The 14866-nt window shown below is 50.0% G+C and overlaps 1 protein-coding gene across 1 annotated transcript in view; it reads left to right on the top strand.

Annotated features, from left to right (window-relative positions):
- The first annotated feature begins 416 nt into the window (after positions 1 to 416).
- EXT1 (exostosin glycosyltransferase 1) overlaps positions 417 to 14866 on the top strand; it is a 181438-nt gene continuing 166988 nt past the window's right edge. The window contains exon 1 of the mRNA XM_075023849.1: positions 417 to 1734. Coding sequence (XP_074879950.1) covers positions 761 to 1734 — 974 coding nt within the window. The 5' untranslated portion in view covers positions 417 to 760. The remainder of the gene's footprint in view (positions 1735 to 14866) is intronic.

The following is a 14866-nucleotide window of genomic DNA, read 5'->3' as shown; positions in this document are numbered from 1 at the left end:
GCGGGCGGGCAGGGCAGGGCAGGGCGGGCAGCGCGCGGGGCTCTGCGGCTCGGCGCCCGCTGCTGCCGCGGCCCGGGGGAGGCGGGGAAGGGGGGAGGGGCGAGGAGGAGGAGGAGGAGGAGGAGGAGAGGGAGGAGGAGGAGGAGGAGAGGGAGGAGGGTCCTCGCCGCCGCCGCTCCGTCCCGGGGGCCATTCAGCGGCAGCGCGGCGAGGAGCGAGCGGCGCCGGGGCCGGCCGGGGGAGGGGGGGGCGCGCCGGGCGATGCAGGGCTTCGTCAGGCTGCGGCGCGGCGGCCGCGGGCTGTGAGCCGGCGGGGGGCCGGGCCGGGCTGGGCCGGGCCGAGCCGGGCTGGGCTGGGCCGGGCTGGGCTGGGCTGGCGGCGCGGGGAGGGGCGGGCGGGAGGGAGCGTGGCGGAGGAGAGGGCAGGCAGCGGCGGGAAGGCGGGAGCGGGGCTGCCCCGGTGCCCGCCCCGCGCGGGGGGGGGGCCGGCCCCTGAGTGCATGCGGGGCGCCCCGCCGGGCCGCCGCCGGCCCGCCGCCGCCCGCCGCCCCTGAGAGACCGGCGGGGAGAAAGTTGCGGCGGTCGCCCACATGCGCGGCCGCGGCCGGCGGCTTGGGGAACGGCGCCGAGCGGAGGTGGGCGAAGAGAGTTTGAAGCGCTCGCCGGCGGGAAGATGGCGGAGCGGAGCTGAGAGCGGCGCCCGGCGAGCTCGGGCCGCCCCCGCCCTTCCTCCGCAGCCCCCCGGACCCCCGCCGGACACATGCAGGCCAAAAAACGCTACCTGACGCTGCTCTCCGCCGGCACCTGTCTCGCCCTGCTGCTCTACCTGGGAGGCGTGCGGCTGCGGGCGGCCCGGCACCCGCCGCCCGGTAGCCGGCATGGCCCGCCCCCGCGCCCCGGCGCCGAGCGGCCCTGGCCCCGCTTCCCCGACGCCCTGCGGCCCTTCGCGCCCGCCGAGCGGCCGGGCCCCGAGGGCGGCGGCGGCGGAGGCGGCGGCGGCGGGGGGCGCGTCTCCCCCCGGCAGCGGCGGGACGCCAGCGCCGGCCTCTACCGCGGGCGCCGCTGCCGCATGGAGTCCTGCTTCGACTTCGGCCAGTGCCGGAAAAACGGCTTCAAGGTCTACGTCTACCCGCAGCAGAAGGGGGAGAAGATCGCCGAGAGCTACCAGAACGTCCTGGCCGCCATCGAGGGCTCCCGCTTCTACACCTCCGACCCCGGGCAGGCCTGCCTCTTCGTCCTCAGCCTGGACACGCTGGACCGGGACCAGCTCTCCCCCCAGTACGTGCACAACCTCCGCTCCAAGGTGCAGAGCCTCCACCTGTGGAACAACGGCAGAAACCACCTGATTTTTAACTTGTACTCCGGCACCTGGCCCGACTACACCGAGGATGTGGGGTTCGACATCGGCCAGGCCATGCTGGCCAAAGCCAGCATCAGTACTGAAAACTTCAGACCCAACTTTGACGTTTCTATCCCGCTCTTTTCTAAGGATCATCCTAGGACAGGAGGGGAGAAGGGATTTTTGAGGTTTAACACCATCCCTCCTCTCAGGAAGTACATGTTGGTATTCAAGGGGAAAAGGTACCTGACGGGGATAGGGTCAGACACCAGGAATGCCTTATATCATGTCCATAACGGAGAGGATGTTGTCCTCCTGACCACCTGCAAGCATGGCAAAGACTGGCAAAAGCACAAGGATTCGCGCTGCGATCGAGACAACGCCGAATACGAAAAGTAAGTGAGCGGCATGTGCCCCTTCCCCGTGCGCGCGTCCCCGGGGCCGTGCCGGCGTGCCCAGCTCCGCAGGTGGCCCCGGCCGCCGGGCAGATGTGGACAGATGTGCGCCCGGGCGCTGGCGGCTGCTCGCGGGCCCGAAGAAAGTCGCGGTCTCTCCTTCGGACGGGTCGCTCGCTCCTCCTGTCCCCGGCGAGGCTGCCGGCTGGCTCCGAGGCGCTGCCTTGGCCCGGGGAAGCCGGCGGGGAGGCGTCCGGCGGCGGCTGTGGCGTGGCTCGCCCCGGGGAGCGATGACCTGCGGCCGCAGCCCTTTGGCTTCGCGAACACGGCCGGCGGCAAAGATGTTGCTGGAGGATGCTCTGGCATCTGGCACTGCCCTTCGTGTCCGTCCCCCCGCCGCCCCCGGTGCCTCTTGGGGTCGATGCCCTGTGCTTTCCCTGGCCCGGGACAAAGTTTGCGCGAGTCCTCAGCCCTCTTCAACGCGCCCGTGAGACTGGCCCCTGCGGTGGGTTAGTTGCTGAGGGTGCTTGCCGGGATGCTCTCTCCAAAAAGCGGTGTGTGTCTGGCCAGCGTCCGTGTATCTCCACGGACGAGGCAGTGACTTGCCCTGCTGTCTTTTTCCTCTCTGTTCAAACCAGCACAGCATCGGTAAAGAAGGGAGGAAAAAGAAACGCTGACTGCGTTCGTGTCCTGTGCCTGAGTTTCTGATTTTTACGTGTGAGAGGATACGCTGGCGGCACGAGCACGGCATGTGTTTTCTGTGAATGCTTAGTTTCTTGGCTTTCCCTGATTTTTATTTTCATTTGTTGGTAATGTCACTGTGTAGGCAAATTTTCTGTCGCTGTGGTGCTGCCCTTGTCTTCCAGTCTGCTTTTCAGGTTTGTATACATTGCTGCCGGGAAAATCGCTTCCTGGGAATTACCTCCAGGACTGCGATGCTGACTAAGACGTTTGCAACTGATTAGTTCATTTAAATGCCGATCACCGCTACGTTTGCTGCAGAGCAGGTGTCTATATATGAAGTTTTTCGCATGAGAATGTTTCCTGTGTAGCAGGAGTTAGACGCTGAATTAAAACAGACCAGCCATATAGCGCTGAGTAGCGTGCAGTGGAGCTGCACCGATAGCTGCCAACGGCTAGAGGGGTTTGCAATGCACAGAGGAACGTGGGTGGAAAAATACTCTTGGAGAGCAGTTGGGAAGAAACTACGGTGGCATTAATGGTGATCAAAATTTCCAGCTGGCTGCCTGTTTCTCCACCGAAACTATCCACAGGGGATTGGGAGAGACTGGGAAGGTCAGCACCGCAACGCTGGGAAGCGAACTCTGCTCGCCCTCCCTCCGGTTACTGTAAATCTGCCGCAGAGCGGGGGGGGAAATAGCAGTGCAAATACTTGGTGGACTTTTAATCCCATTCACTTTCGGAAAACTGATGGGTGAGCGGTGAAATGATGCACATGTGGAAGCGATACAGCGGTGGTACCGAGTGATCGGTAGGGATACTAAGCTAAGCTCGTGTTATTCGTGACCTGGGAGTCCCTTTGGCTTGTGATCTCCTTTAGGGAATATTTTTTGAGGGGGAAGAAGGGAGACCTGACAATTGTAGCCTTGCAGACTGTGCTGATTTCTGGCATAGATCTCAGCAACTGGAGCTAACTTACAGATAGGAAAAGTCCTGGTTATGTGCTGTGTTCTACAGCATGTGTGCTATCGACTTGTCATAAAACCAAACATACCTGCCTGTGGTTTGACCCGAGTAGGGCCGTATTAAATTTTTTTTTTTACAGCTATGCCATTTGGTCCAATAAAAAGATAGATTTCTCCCCACAGGTGTCCTAAAAAGTGTCTTTGCCGCTTATTTTGTACGTGTCAACCCTCAGGGGATACGGAAGCATGAACCCAACTGCTACACCATGCTGTTCATACAAAGGACATACGTGCCACTAAGGTGTGGCCGTGTCTGGGGTGGTGTATGGGGACTTCAACATTTGTTGCAATGCTGCTGTTAAAGGCAGGAAGTAAAAAAAGATTGCAAGGAAATAAGTTTACTCCAAGAATCTAGGCAGGCTGAATCTGTGGTCGGGCCACTGAGATGAACGGGCTCGCTCTGGCGAACAACTGCAAACGCTGAAGCTCTTTAACCCGGCATCTTATCTGAGCGAGCGCACCTGCCGGAGCGTGCTGCTGCCCCTTCGCACTCCTGCTTCGGCGCCGATTCGCAGCAAAGTATGCCATCTGCTGATCTCCCAGCACCGTGTCCTGCGGTGGCCTGCGTTCTCTGTCTCTCCTGTGCGAATGCGGACCATGCCTGGTGCTCCGCTCCCTTTATGAAATCCAGCAAGATCCCATCCCCAAGGTAGCGTAAGGGCGGTCAGCCAGTTGAAATGCTTCTGTCCCTATGTGTAACCCAGGTGTGGAGGCTGTAGGAGGGACTCTGCTATTTGCCCCACCTGAAGCAGCATCCGATTGTGAACGAAGCTGCAGTGCTTGGGAGAGAATTGTCTCTAAATACAGCCGAGCCTTGAAAACTGCACGCAGAGCTGCTCTCTTGGGGCTTTTTGGGCTTGGATTTAACAATGTGTCCTCAAGGTTTTAATCTAAAAGAAGAAAAATGTATTCTCTAAGAGATGAGTCTTTGCATATACGTATAGAGTTGGGAAAGTGGCATATTGCGCTCTTCCATGCCTGTTTTTCCCATCCTCTGCTGTGACACTTACGCTGTTTCACTTTGTGTGGAAGGCAGGAATGTGGGTGCCCTGGCCATGGAGAGCTGGCCCTGAGATACCGGTCCTTGCCAGGGCAAAATATGAATGATTGGCTCCAGGTAGAGGCCTTACCAAGCCGTGTAAATTAGGTGACCAGATTTTAAAACATGGTAATCTTGTGTCAATAGGGTGGTAGTGTTATACTGTGTTACGCTTGGTGCCAGTGCACACTGCACGATAGTTGTGATGGGGTTTCATCTATTCTGCAACATCTGGTGTTGGGTTTGAACAATGTACACCTGTCTGCAGGATGAGTTGTTTCCTCTCTAGGAGATTGAAAAAGCCAAGAAAGGTGACTTCTTGACCTATGGAAAATGCATAGAGTCTTATTTCGTCTGGAAGAAGGAGGGAAGGGCATGTGCCTATTTGACTGTCTTCCTGAATTGTATTGAAAGATCCATCTGTATGTTAAAGCTAATTAATTTGTATCCCAGTTATGCATCTCAGCAGATAAAGCTGATGCAGACTAAAATGAATTGCATTATCATGATTAAACTACTAGCAAACAGGATATAAAGGAAAACAAAGAAAAACTCTTGTTTCTTTACAGTGTCCTTGACTGTCAAAGTTGGCCTTTGTCACCCAGTGCTAGGGCAGCTGGGCTTTTTGAATTCCTCCATGGTAGGATTTCAGTGTCAAGCTTTTTGTTTCACAAAGGGTTAAGCAAATAAACAGTGCTGCTGCTGAAGTTTGAAGACAGCCTCTTAAATATTTAATGACAGTCTAAATATATACATATGTACAATGTGTTTTAAACAAAGGCAGAATTCATGTACAGGCTTAACTGGTTCCAAATAATTACTTTTTGGAAGGTAATATAAATGACTATGGATACTGAAAGAAATGGAGGAATGCGATGTTTTAGTAGAGCCAGATGCAGAGAAGAGATTTGCACCAAAATGGGAATCTTTCTAGGAAAGTAAATGATGTTGTCTGTGGTGCATCCTGTGGTTGGCAACAACCCTGCCCTTGGAAGACTGAGAGTGATGGTATCCAAAAACATAAAGTCTCGTCAAAAGCTCATTCAAGGAGGCTTTTTGCTCATATCTGCGCAGGATAGCTTAAGTTAATGCTGGTAGTGAAACAAAGAGGTAAAACAAATAATGAACAGGGTTGAAGAGAGTAGGATGGAGAAGGGGAAGTGAGCGAAAAATGTGTTTTTGGAGAAACGTGAACTTAGGTGGAGGACAACTAGTGTAGCGAGGTGTTTTTCAGAGACTTAAGTTTTTCAACTCGTCAATTCTCAGAAAGCCTGTGTGATCAAGACTGAACCGAGAAAGGCAGGCAAAACACGCAGGACCTCACGAGGTGAGACTGGTTCTGCGAGAGGAGGTTGGAGGCGTGCGGTTGAGGAGGAGCCTACGGGAAGGACCTACCTGGAGCTGCTGGGCGCTGGCAGAAGAGAGAGAGCGCAACAGCACACTGCGTGCTTATGCCTGTGAGACATCTCTGCAGGGCATGTGACAGCACTGAGCAGGGTTGTGTATGTATTTTTACAGGTGAAAATATCCAGCCGAATGTTTTCATTGATCTCTCATACCTGGTAGGTTTACCTGGTGTGCACTCTACTGGTGGAACGTGTGTCAATCACGACTGAACCTCCTACCCGTGTAAATGCTGTCCTGAGCAAAGGTTACAGTTGTGCAGTAAGCACAGAACGGGAACAAAAGCAACTTTTAGTTTCGCTTCCTTCCCACCAGGAATAAAATACACATATGAAAAAAGAAGTGGTAGATTTAGACGCTAGGGATGACTTTGCCACTCACAAGACTCGCATGAAAACCTGAAGTAAGGCTTAGGCATGCCCGTCCAACATGTGATGATAATCTAGATGCTGCATACGCATGTATGTGCATGTTTTGAACAAAGGCAAAATTCTTATATTTTCAACATACTGAGCTTCAGTGCATTGTATTAAAATATAAATGTAAATGCCAAACTTAATCACTTACTGAATTATTTTTGGAATTGTTTAAAAGCCTTCACAAGTCAGTTCCTTTGCAGCTGTTTAGGACAGGGCTGAGAAATCACCCAGGTTGAGGGTGGCTGTTGTCCGGGACATCTGAACTGAGGTGGGAACCAGTCCATGCATCTTGTGTATCACCAGGCTGCTTCAGGAGCTTGGATGAAACTCAAGAACTACTGAGAGATCTTGGGCATTTTCCCAGAGTATCTTGGCTCCTGCAGAGACCTATCCCCACCAGACTGCTTTTTTATTTTAATATCAATTTTTGAGAAACTGGAAATTTGCCTGTTTTACAGTGTGTTTATTCCAAAATGCAGTAAGCAAGTAAATAACAAACCCTTAACGTACATCTGAGAAATATGGGATTTGTTCTATCATGTTCTTCCTCCTGCTCTCTGTATGTATTGCAAAGTGTCCTTATGTGCCTGTCGGTGCTGATTTAATGCAAGTAGCGCCTGGGGGGGGGGCTAGGAGCTTCCACCTGGGAGGCTCTGGGCTGATGGCCTGGCAGGAGCTGGGAGCAGGGGCAACAGGAGCATCCTTGAGCTCGTGACCTCAGCCTGGCCGTTTGCACCAGGCTCTTCCCTCTCGGAAAAGGGGTGGAAGAGGGTGGACGTGTGCGCGTGAGCGTGTTTCCTTGTGCAAGCGGCGCCGAGCGCCGCAGCGTGTGTGGCCGGGTGTGTAGGGTCAGGTACTGGCAGAGGAGCCCACCCTGCCCGCGGGCCTTAAACCAGGCACCCTCCTAACCTCAAGTAATTAAGTTTTCGTGTGGGGCGAGTTATTATTATAATTGCTTGCCCCAGGCTTTTCTGCGTCTTTCTGTGAAGCATCTCATACGAGGCTCTGTGGTGACAAAGCATTACAGGAGATGGTTGATCTGGTCCAGAGCAGGCGTCTTCTGTATGCAGAAACGTACGTGAATGCTGCTTTCAAGGCCAGAGGGGCTCTGCTTTTATTTTTCCTGCCTGGCAAAATTGTTCTAGGATAATTTATTGGTAAATAATTATCACTGAAGAGACGCTTGGCGATAGAACAGAACTCAGACCAAACCATGATCTGAGTCGTCACTTTTAATTTTAAGCAGAATTAATCCTGAAATGGGTAGTTTGAAGGGTTTATTGAACCCAGATCAGAACTGAGCTAAAATTAATGTTTCCAGCTACCCGTTCGGGCAAGATGAAGCCCTGCTGTGCCCCCAGCGAGGTGCCCTCAGCAAGAAGGTGCTGCAGAGCATCCCGCAGTGCCCCTGCCTTCTCGCCCTCCCTGGCCGGGTGTTTCACTTTGTGCAGGACTTTTTGTACCAGCCTAAGGGGAGCTTCACTGAAACTGCTCCTAAGGGAGAGGGGTGGCCGATTTGGGGTTCTTGGGGGGGACTTGCATGCTGCTGCCTGCCGCTCTCTGCTGCATTGAGGCTGTTCCCAGCCATAGACCTCTTTGCATCTGTGCAGCTCTGACGTGGTGTGTCTCTCTGGGAGGATGGGACTGAATGAGAGGAGTTTCAGCTCAAGACAGACATGAGTGAAAAAGGCTACTGGTTTGACTCTGCTGGAATTAATCCTTTTGCCCCACATACAGCCCTGGAACAGCCCACTGGAAAGTAAACCGGCAGCTGCTTGCGGGAGAGGGAGGTAAATGAAACTGGTCAGCATGAAGCACTTATTTACTCAACAGATGTGAGTGAAGAGCGTGTGCTGTAATCTGATGATTTCTGCAGTATTATCTGTGATTGTTTTCCCTTTCTCTCTGCAGGGTTTCTTTCAGAAAATCCACAGAGTTTTGTGGTCTTGGGTAAACAAACCGTTTTGCTAACCAGAGAAAAATAATTGGTAGGTACGTAGATAACTGTCTGGCCTGTGAAGGGAGTTAAATGCCGTGTTCCGTGCTGCTAAGGTGACTGACTTCTCAAGGACTTGGCTATGCCTAGATGATGATGCAAGATATATACTCCTGTCCCATGCCGTATGGAGATTAGTTCAGCATGTGGGAATGTGTGAGTATAACTTCAGGTTATATTTAAGGTTCTGCAGCTTTCCGTGTTGCCAAGTATTTTGGGATGTATAGGTTTCAAAGCCTTCTCGTGGTTTACACTGAGCAGTGGATTTGTTCCTCCTTCTGTTCATCCGGCTATGCTATGCTTTTACATAGAGTTTTCTGTGGCTTTTTTTTTTTTTAATCCAAATTTCAGGAGGAAACAGGATATCATCACTATCTTGCCCTTAATTTAGGAGCCTCCTCAGTCAACTGGAGGGAACATCAATGCCACGTAATGCTGATGCAACTCATCCCCACATCTCCGGAGCAGGCAGGGAGGGGGCTGGCGCAGGAGGGGCCTGCGGCAGTGGCCATGCACAGGGGCAATTAAAGATCCAGGCCAGAGGATGGTGGGAGTCGTTATTTCTTCCACTTACGGACAAAATTATAACAGTTGACACCCATGCATTGGAAGAAACCGAAGAGGGTTCTTGGAGCAGTCCCTGTGCTGATATTGCAGTGCGGGCACTGCGGGGCCGGGGAGGTGGTTTGGAAGCAGAGAGATGGAGATCAGCACGATGCGGTGGTGCGGGAGAAGCTAGTTTAAGGAATGAATTCCAAATGAGAACAAAAGAGAGGAGATTCGTTTCACATGAGAAGAGGGAAGTAATGCTTTAAGGAATAAAGGCCCTATCTCAGCAAAATGTTGTGCCTAAACTGCTTTGCTGGGAAAGAACTGGTGTGAGTGCTGCCAGGCTGATGGCTTTCCAAATGCAATCTGACTTCCTAAAATGTTACCGTTTCTTAGAATAAGAAAACCACTTGAAGCCGGTCAGGAGGTTTAGGCCTCCTCAATAACGAGAGAAAGAAGATGCCATTTTCTTTAACTGTCTTGTGTTTTCCCCTCTCATCTCTCCCACCGCCTGTCACTGAGATTTAACCTCAGTTTTTCGGGTGGTGTAGCGCTGTCTTCTTGGCAGGGATGCAGATGGGGTGCTAAGCGGGTGTTCCCTGAAAGGTGGTAGAGTTGGGGTGTTTGCGTTGGCTAAATCCCATTTCATATTCCAGTAAGACGGAGTTCTCCTCGCTCCTGCAGTCCCTGGGTGCGGTGTGGTGCTGGCAGGGCTGTCGCAGGAGTCCTGGCGCCTTCTGCCTGTAGCATGCGTGGTCTCGGGACCGCAGTCCGACGGCTAGGATTGCCACTGGCCACCGTGGTTACGTTTCCTAATGTCTTTAAGATGGGGAAGAATGCTTTGCTTTCCCTGAGCGTTTTTGGGGGTTACTTTACTGCTTCATAATGTTTTAGAGAAAGCGCGATGTAAAACTGAAATATTATTCATTAATGTTTTCTGTATCTGCTTCTCAGAAAGCAACAGTGAGTGTAGGTCTAAATTGTGACCTTTTCTGATAAAATGTGATAGTTGTCAGAGGCAGCATAAAGCAGCTGTTTGCTGCGTGTATCAGTGTGGAAAAGCCCACAAAAGCTTTATTGGAGTTTGACATTTGTCCGAGGTCAGGATACGTGGTCACGTTTAGTATATGAGCCTTTTAACTCTCCTTGCTTCCCTCAGATGCTACCAAAGTCCACCACTTTTCCAGGCGCTGAAGCACTGCCATTTCTGATCACTCCTCCAAGGGTTCTTGTGGTGCAGTTAGCAAATTCAGTAAAGCTCTTCTGCCTTAAGTTGACTTTTTTCCCCATGGTGGTTTCTAGTCCAGAAATACATGAAAACAAAATAATTCCTGGTTTCCTAAGTGAATTTCCCGTTTGTTCACTTTTTTCCCTCTAATATACTCTTTGTGTTTGTGAATGAAACAGAATTAGGGCTAATTTAGTTGATTGGCTGCAAAACAAAAGTATTCAATGCTAAGAATGGGAAATGAGAAGGCCTTTCTGAAATGTTACTTCTTTGCATAATTGTAATAGATTATAATTATGCAGTTGGGTGTTTAGCAGTGGATTTGCTGTAAACACAGTGATGGAAAATGTTTTGTCGCTCGCGTCGGTTCGAATCCCAGTGCGGTCCTGTCGATGGCTGTACCAGCATCTCTAACGACATTTTCTCTTCAGGCAGGATGGCGTGTTACAGAAAATGCTATCTTCAGTTCCCCTTCCAGCTCCTCCCACAAAATTACCGCCGGTCGATATGGCCATGTCAGACTGTTGACACAAATCAATAAGATCAATCATTCTTCAGCTCCTAAACAAAATTGAGAGCGCGAGGCTGACGGGCTGTGCGTAGCAATACTGGCAGCGATTCCTAAATGGAAAATGCATACCGTAATGTTTGCAAAGTGTACGTGGGGGACCCTGTCCTGTTAATAATTAGTTCTCCGAGGCTGTAAAAGGAGGCAGCACGGTATAAATCGTTTCCTACAACTGCAGTATGTGTTATGGCCCCTACAGCTGTCAGGCTGATGGAGAACATCACCTGCCCAACAGCGGTGCCGGAGAGAGGTTAGTGTGGCAGAGTTTGGTTAGGAATCCTGATTTTCTTCATTCTCCTAGAAGATCTTGACTTCTGATACTGTGTTTTGCCCCACGAATAATTTCAGACATTTTATTGCAATCCTGGAATTAATTCCTGGTGCAGTCAGGTAGTTCGGTGTGTAACTACCAGAAAGACCATCAAAACTGTAGTTGCTGTAGTCTGCAAGAATAAAATCACAGGCTGCTTCTAAAAATCAGAACCTTTATCTGAAAGGAAGGACAAATCTTTGTTTATAATGTCTAAGTTTATATCTCTGAAGGCTTGTTTGGGTGTGTCTGCTCATAGACTCCATCAGCTGCCTCAGGAAGATAAACACATAAATGTTTCATCTCCTCGATTTGCCACCAACCATTGTGCTGGGTGCTAGCAGATTTTTCTTTTAATTAAATATAATTTATCTAATCCTAATGGGAAACATAATTATAGGATTTATTTTTTAATACTGTGATTTCAGAATTACTTTATAAAGAAGAGTAACATTTCCCCCTTAAGGCCTCTTTTAAAATGAGCAAACAAAATAAAAAACCAAAGTACACTTTGCTAAAAGTAATAATTCTCAGACAAGAAGCAAAAAAAAAAAAAAAAAAAAAAGGGCATCTGATATGTTGGAGCTGCAGTAAAGCTGAAAATTAATGATCAGTAAGTTAGTGCTGCAAGAGAGTGAATGCATTATGGATTTGAGGAGTTGCCTATAGCTTATTAAATGTCAGCAAATTTTAGTATAACCAGTAGAAAACCCTGATCAGAAAATGTAAAACAGTGCAACCTGCTGTTGGAATATCCAGTGCCACAAAGGATGTGGGAACCATGTGTATGGTTGAAACGTAAGAAAGTGCTTTGCAAGATCAGGGTCTGAAATTACACGCTAAACTCCTTTAGTTTCTGATCAGAGGGATTTTAACATTTTGGTAAGGCACAACTGTAGTCTCAGGGAGGGATTTATTGTACTGTAAAACCTTTGCATGAGAAGGTATGTATGACTGTTTAAAATAATTTAAAACAAATAACATCCCCACACCCTCCCACTCTCTCTCACGCTTTTTTCCCTAAAACGGAAAGGTAAGGTTACTACTTGAATTGTAATGGAATAATATATCAAGTGAGTGATCACATCAGGCATGGACACTTACCAAATCACAGCGAGATAACTGTGAATAACTCTCTAGTTTCAACAATTTGCATGGCCATTAACAATTGATGGGTTTCCCTTAGAACCGCATTATCTATGGCAGCGGGATCTATTCCCATGCACCGCTCCTGCATACTAAGTGCCAGCGAAATTCTCAAAAGTGAGGGTAGTAAAAAATCTGATAGCAGCAAGGTGAATGAAGCAGGTAGGTATTTCAAGGCGACACTTTTTGAAGGTGGGGAAGTATTTCAGGTGATCACGCATTTTCATAACTGCTCTCCCCCCTTCCCTGCCTTCTTTTTTAACTACAGTTCTGCAAGTTTTTTTTTAATTCAAGCTGGCATTAGGTTTCCCTTCACTACTTGGCATCATCTCAGGCTTGATGGTTGGTCTGGCATGTGGATCAGTTTAAGCAAGATTTTAAAATACGTTTTGTTTTAGTTTTGGATTCGACACGTGTCTTGAGGAGCTTTTATGCATATTTGACAAAAGATAAAACGGTGGTAAATTTAGCAGTCCTAGATTGCTGGGTGGCTCTTTCATGGGGGTGATTTCGAGCAGGTATCAAAGATGTGCTTTCCTTATGAGAATCATGCCACCATTTTAATAAACACGCAACACATCCCATATTTCTAGCGCTTTCATCTCCGGCTGACGGCATGTCAGATCTTTCCAGATTCCTCCATCAAGTTGACTTTTCCAGCCCGGAACCTCATCTCTTCTCTCTCTTTTTATTTCTCTTTCTCGCCCTCTTCCCTCTCCCCCTTTCTCTTTCACGGTGCTGCTGTTGTGGCAAGATTAAAGCAACTGAGTGAAGCGGTGGCGGGGAAAGCTGGGATAATCAAAGTGTGCAAGCGGCTGGAGCTGTGTGAAGGCAGGTGGGTGACACATCAAAGCTGGTGGGTACCGGCTCTTGCTGCTTTCGCCTCGCCGGGTAAATGACCCCCCTGCCATAAACGGCGTTCCTGGGGTGAGTTTGTGAGCTCACGCGTACACAAATGCGATCGCTCTTCTACGCCCCTCCCAAAATTTGATTGCAGAGAATGATAATAAAGTCTTAGCTTTGTTCCTTGGAAGATGGCTTCTGTAGAGGTGTCGTGTTAGGAAGTAGTACCGGGGTTGTTGATAGCGGGCGGTCGCTCGCTTTCAGTCAGCTAAGAACAACCTCAGTCAGCACCTCATTGTCCCCTCTGCCCGTAAATGCCGTTTCTGGGTCTCTGGAGGTGGGCTGAGGAGAACTGGAAGACCGACCAGCGCCTGGTTGCCCCCGGCCGGGCCTCGCGTGGGCAGCGACCCAGCGTGTCCCGCCTCGGCCAGAGGCCCCGTGGCCGGGGCAGGCAGCCGCCCCTCGGCCGGCCGCAGGCGGGCGCTGCTCCCCGAGCTCCGTGTCCAGCACGAGGGCTTCGGGGGAGCCCCCGAGCCCCCGCTCGTCTCTAATCTCTCTGCATGTCTCTCGTGGAGCTAACCGTGGGGCTGGCTCTTTTCTCAGCTGCCACCTCTGCCCGTGTCGCCTCTCCCCAAACCCTGCTCCGTCTTTGCTGTGGAGCTGGGAGGTTGAGCACCCCTTGCTCTGCCCGGGGATCCTCATCTCTGTCTTGACCGTTTGCTCTGAAGGTGTCAAAAAATCGTTGCACTGTGCACCTGCCATCTTTCGCAGGACTTCTTCGCTGCCCCCAGCCTGCCGGTGTCCGTTTCGGTTACTGCTGCTGAGAATCAAAATAACCAGTGGAGCCGTCCGGACACGCGTCTCTGGGCTTTGTGCATCGAAACATCAGTGAACTGCAGTGAAAACAGGTTTTCGGCTTTTGTTCCATTAGCTGTGTTTCTGGCGGCCTGTAATAACAGTCCTTTCTAGCAAAAAGGTTTTTTACTCTTCTTTAATGAAAAATCTTTCTGACACAGGTCATCATGAAATAATTATCAGTGAGATCGTCTGTGTTGTTTGGGTATAAAACTGGAGATCTAAGGATTTAGAGATACTGGTGTGATCCCAGGTTGCCCTGTTGGTGTGGTTACTGGTTATAGCAATAGTTCTTATTTACTTTAACTTTAGTCTCAGGGTAACCGTGTTTCACAATAATCAATGCACTGATTACTATAATTGCATTTCGTGGTAACGTGGTCTTATAATTAACTGACTGAGCTAATAAAGCATGGAATCTAATGAATATTTGTAAACAAACTTCATTAGGAAGTAGGTTAAGAATATGCACTGGTGGAGGATAATAGAGGAGACCCATCCTCAATTTCAATAATTGCAACAGATGGAAACCTGGAAATGAGCAGCAAAGTGTGGAAACCATCCCACTGCTACTTACCTTGTGTTTACTGCTGCACTATGTCTTTAAAAATCTCTCTTTTAAAAAAAATCTTTCTAGAAAAAGGCTCCCCACTGCAATGAGATCCTGCGTACACAATTTCAGTCTCTTTTGCAGAACATTAAAGCATTATCAGGCATGATGTTGAAAACAGGATTTACAACATAGGGCTGGTATCGGCCTTGAGTAAGAAGTGTCTATTGTCAACCCGTGATTGAATCTTACTGCAATTAAAATGAGAAAGGAAACCACCATTGAAAATGGGAAATAGATTTCCTAGTGGTGCCTCTGGGGGGGTGGATGGCTGACATCTGGCTATTGCTGGAAAGTTGGCTGTGTTTTACTGTCCTTGAGGAACAGTGTCCCATTTTTGCTGTTTTATTGGGCATGCTTTGCCTCCCTCTGGTTGTGTCCCCGTGTTTCAGATGTGTGTTCCTCATCTCAGGCGTGGGGTCCAGTCCTGTACACTCTGTGAGGCCATTTGGGAGCATG

This window comes from Buteo buteo, chromosome 3 (genome assembly GCF_964188355.1).
Source record: "Buteo buteo chromosome 3, bButBut1.hap1.1, whole genome shotgun sequence".
Lineage (NCBI taxonomy): Eukaryota > Metazoa > Chordata > Aves > Accipitriformes > Accipitridae > Buteo > Buteo buteo.
Note: the sequence above shows the minus strand (reverse complement) of the source record. Positions and strands in the feature narration are given on the sequence as shown.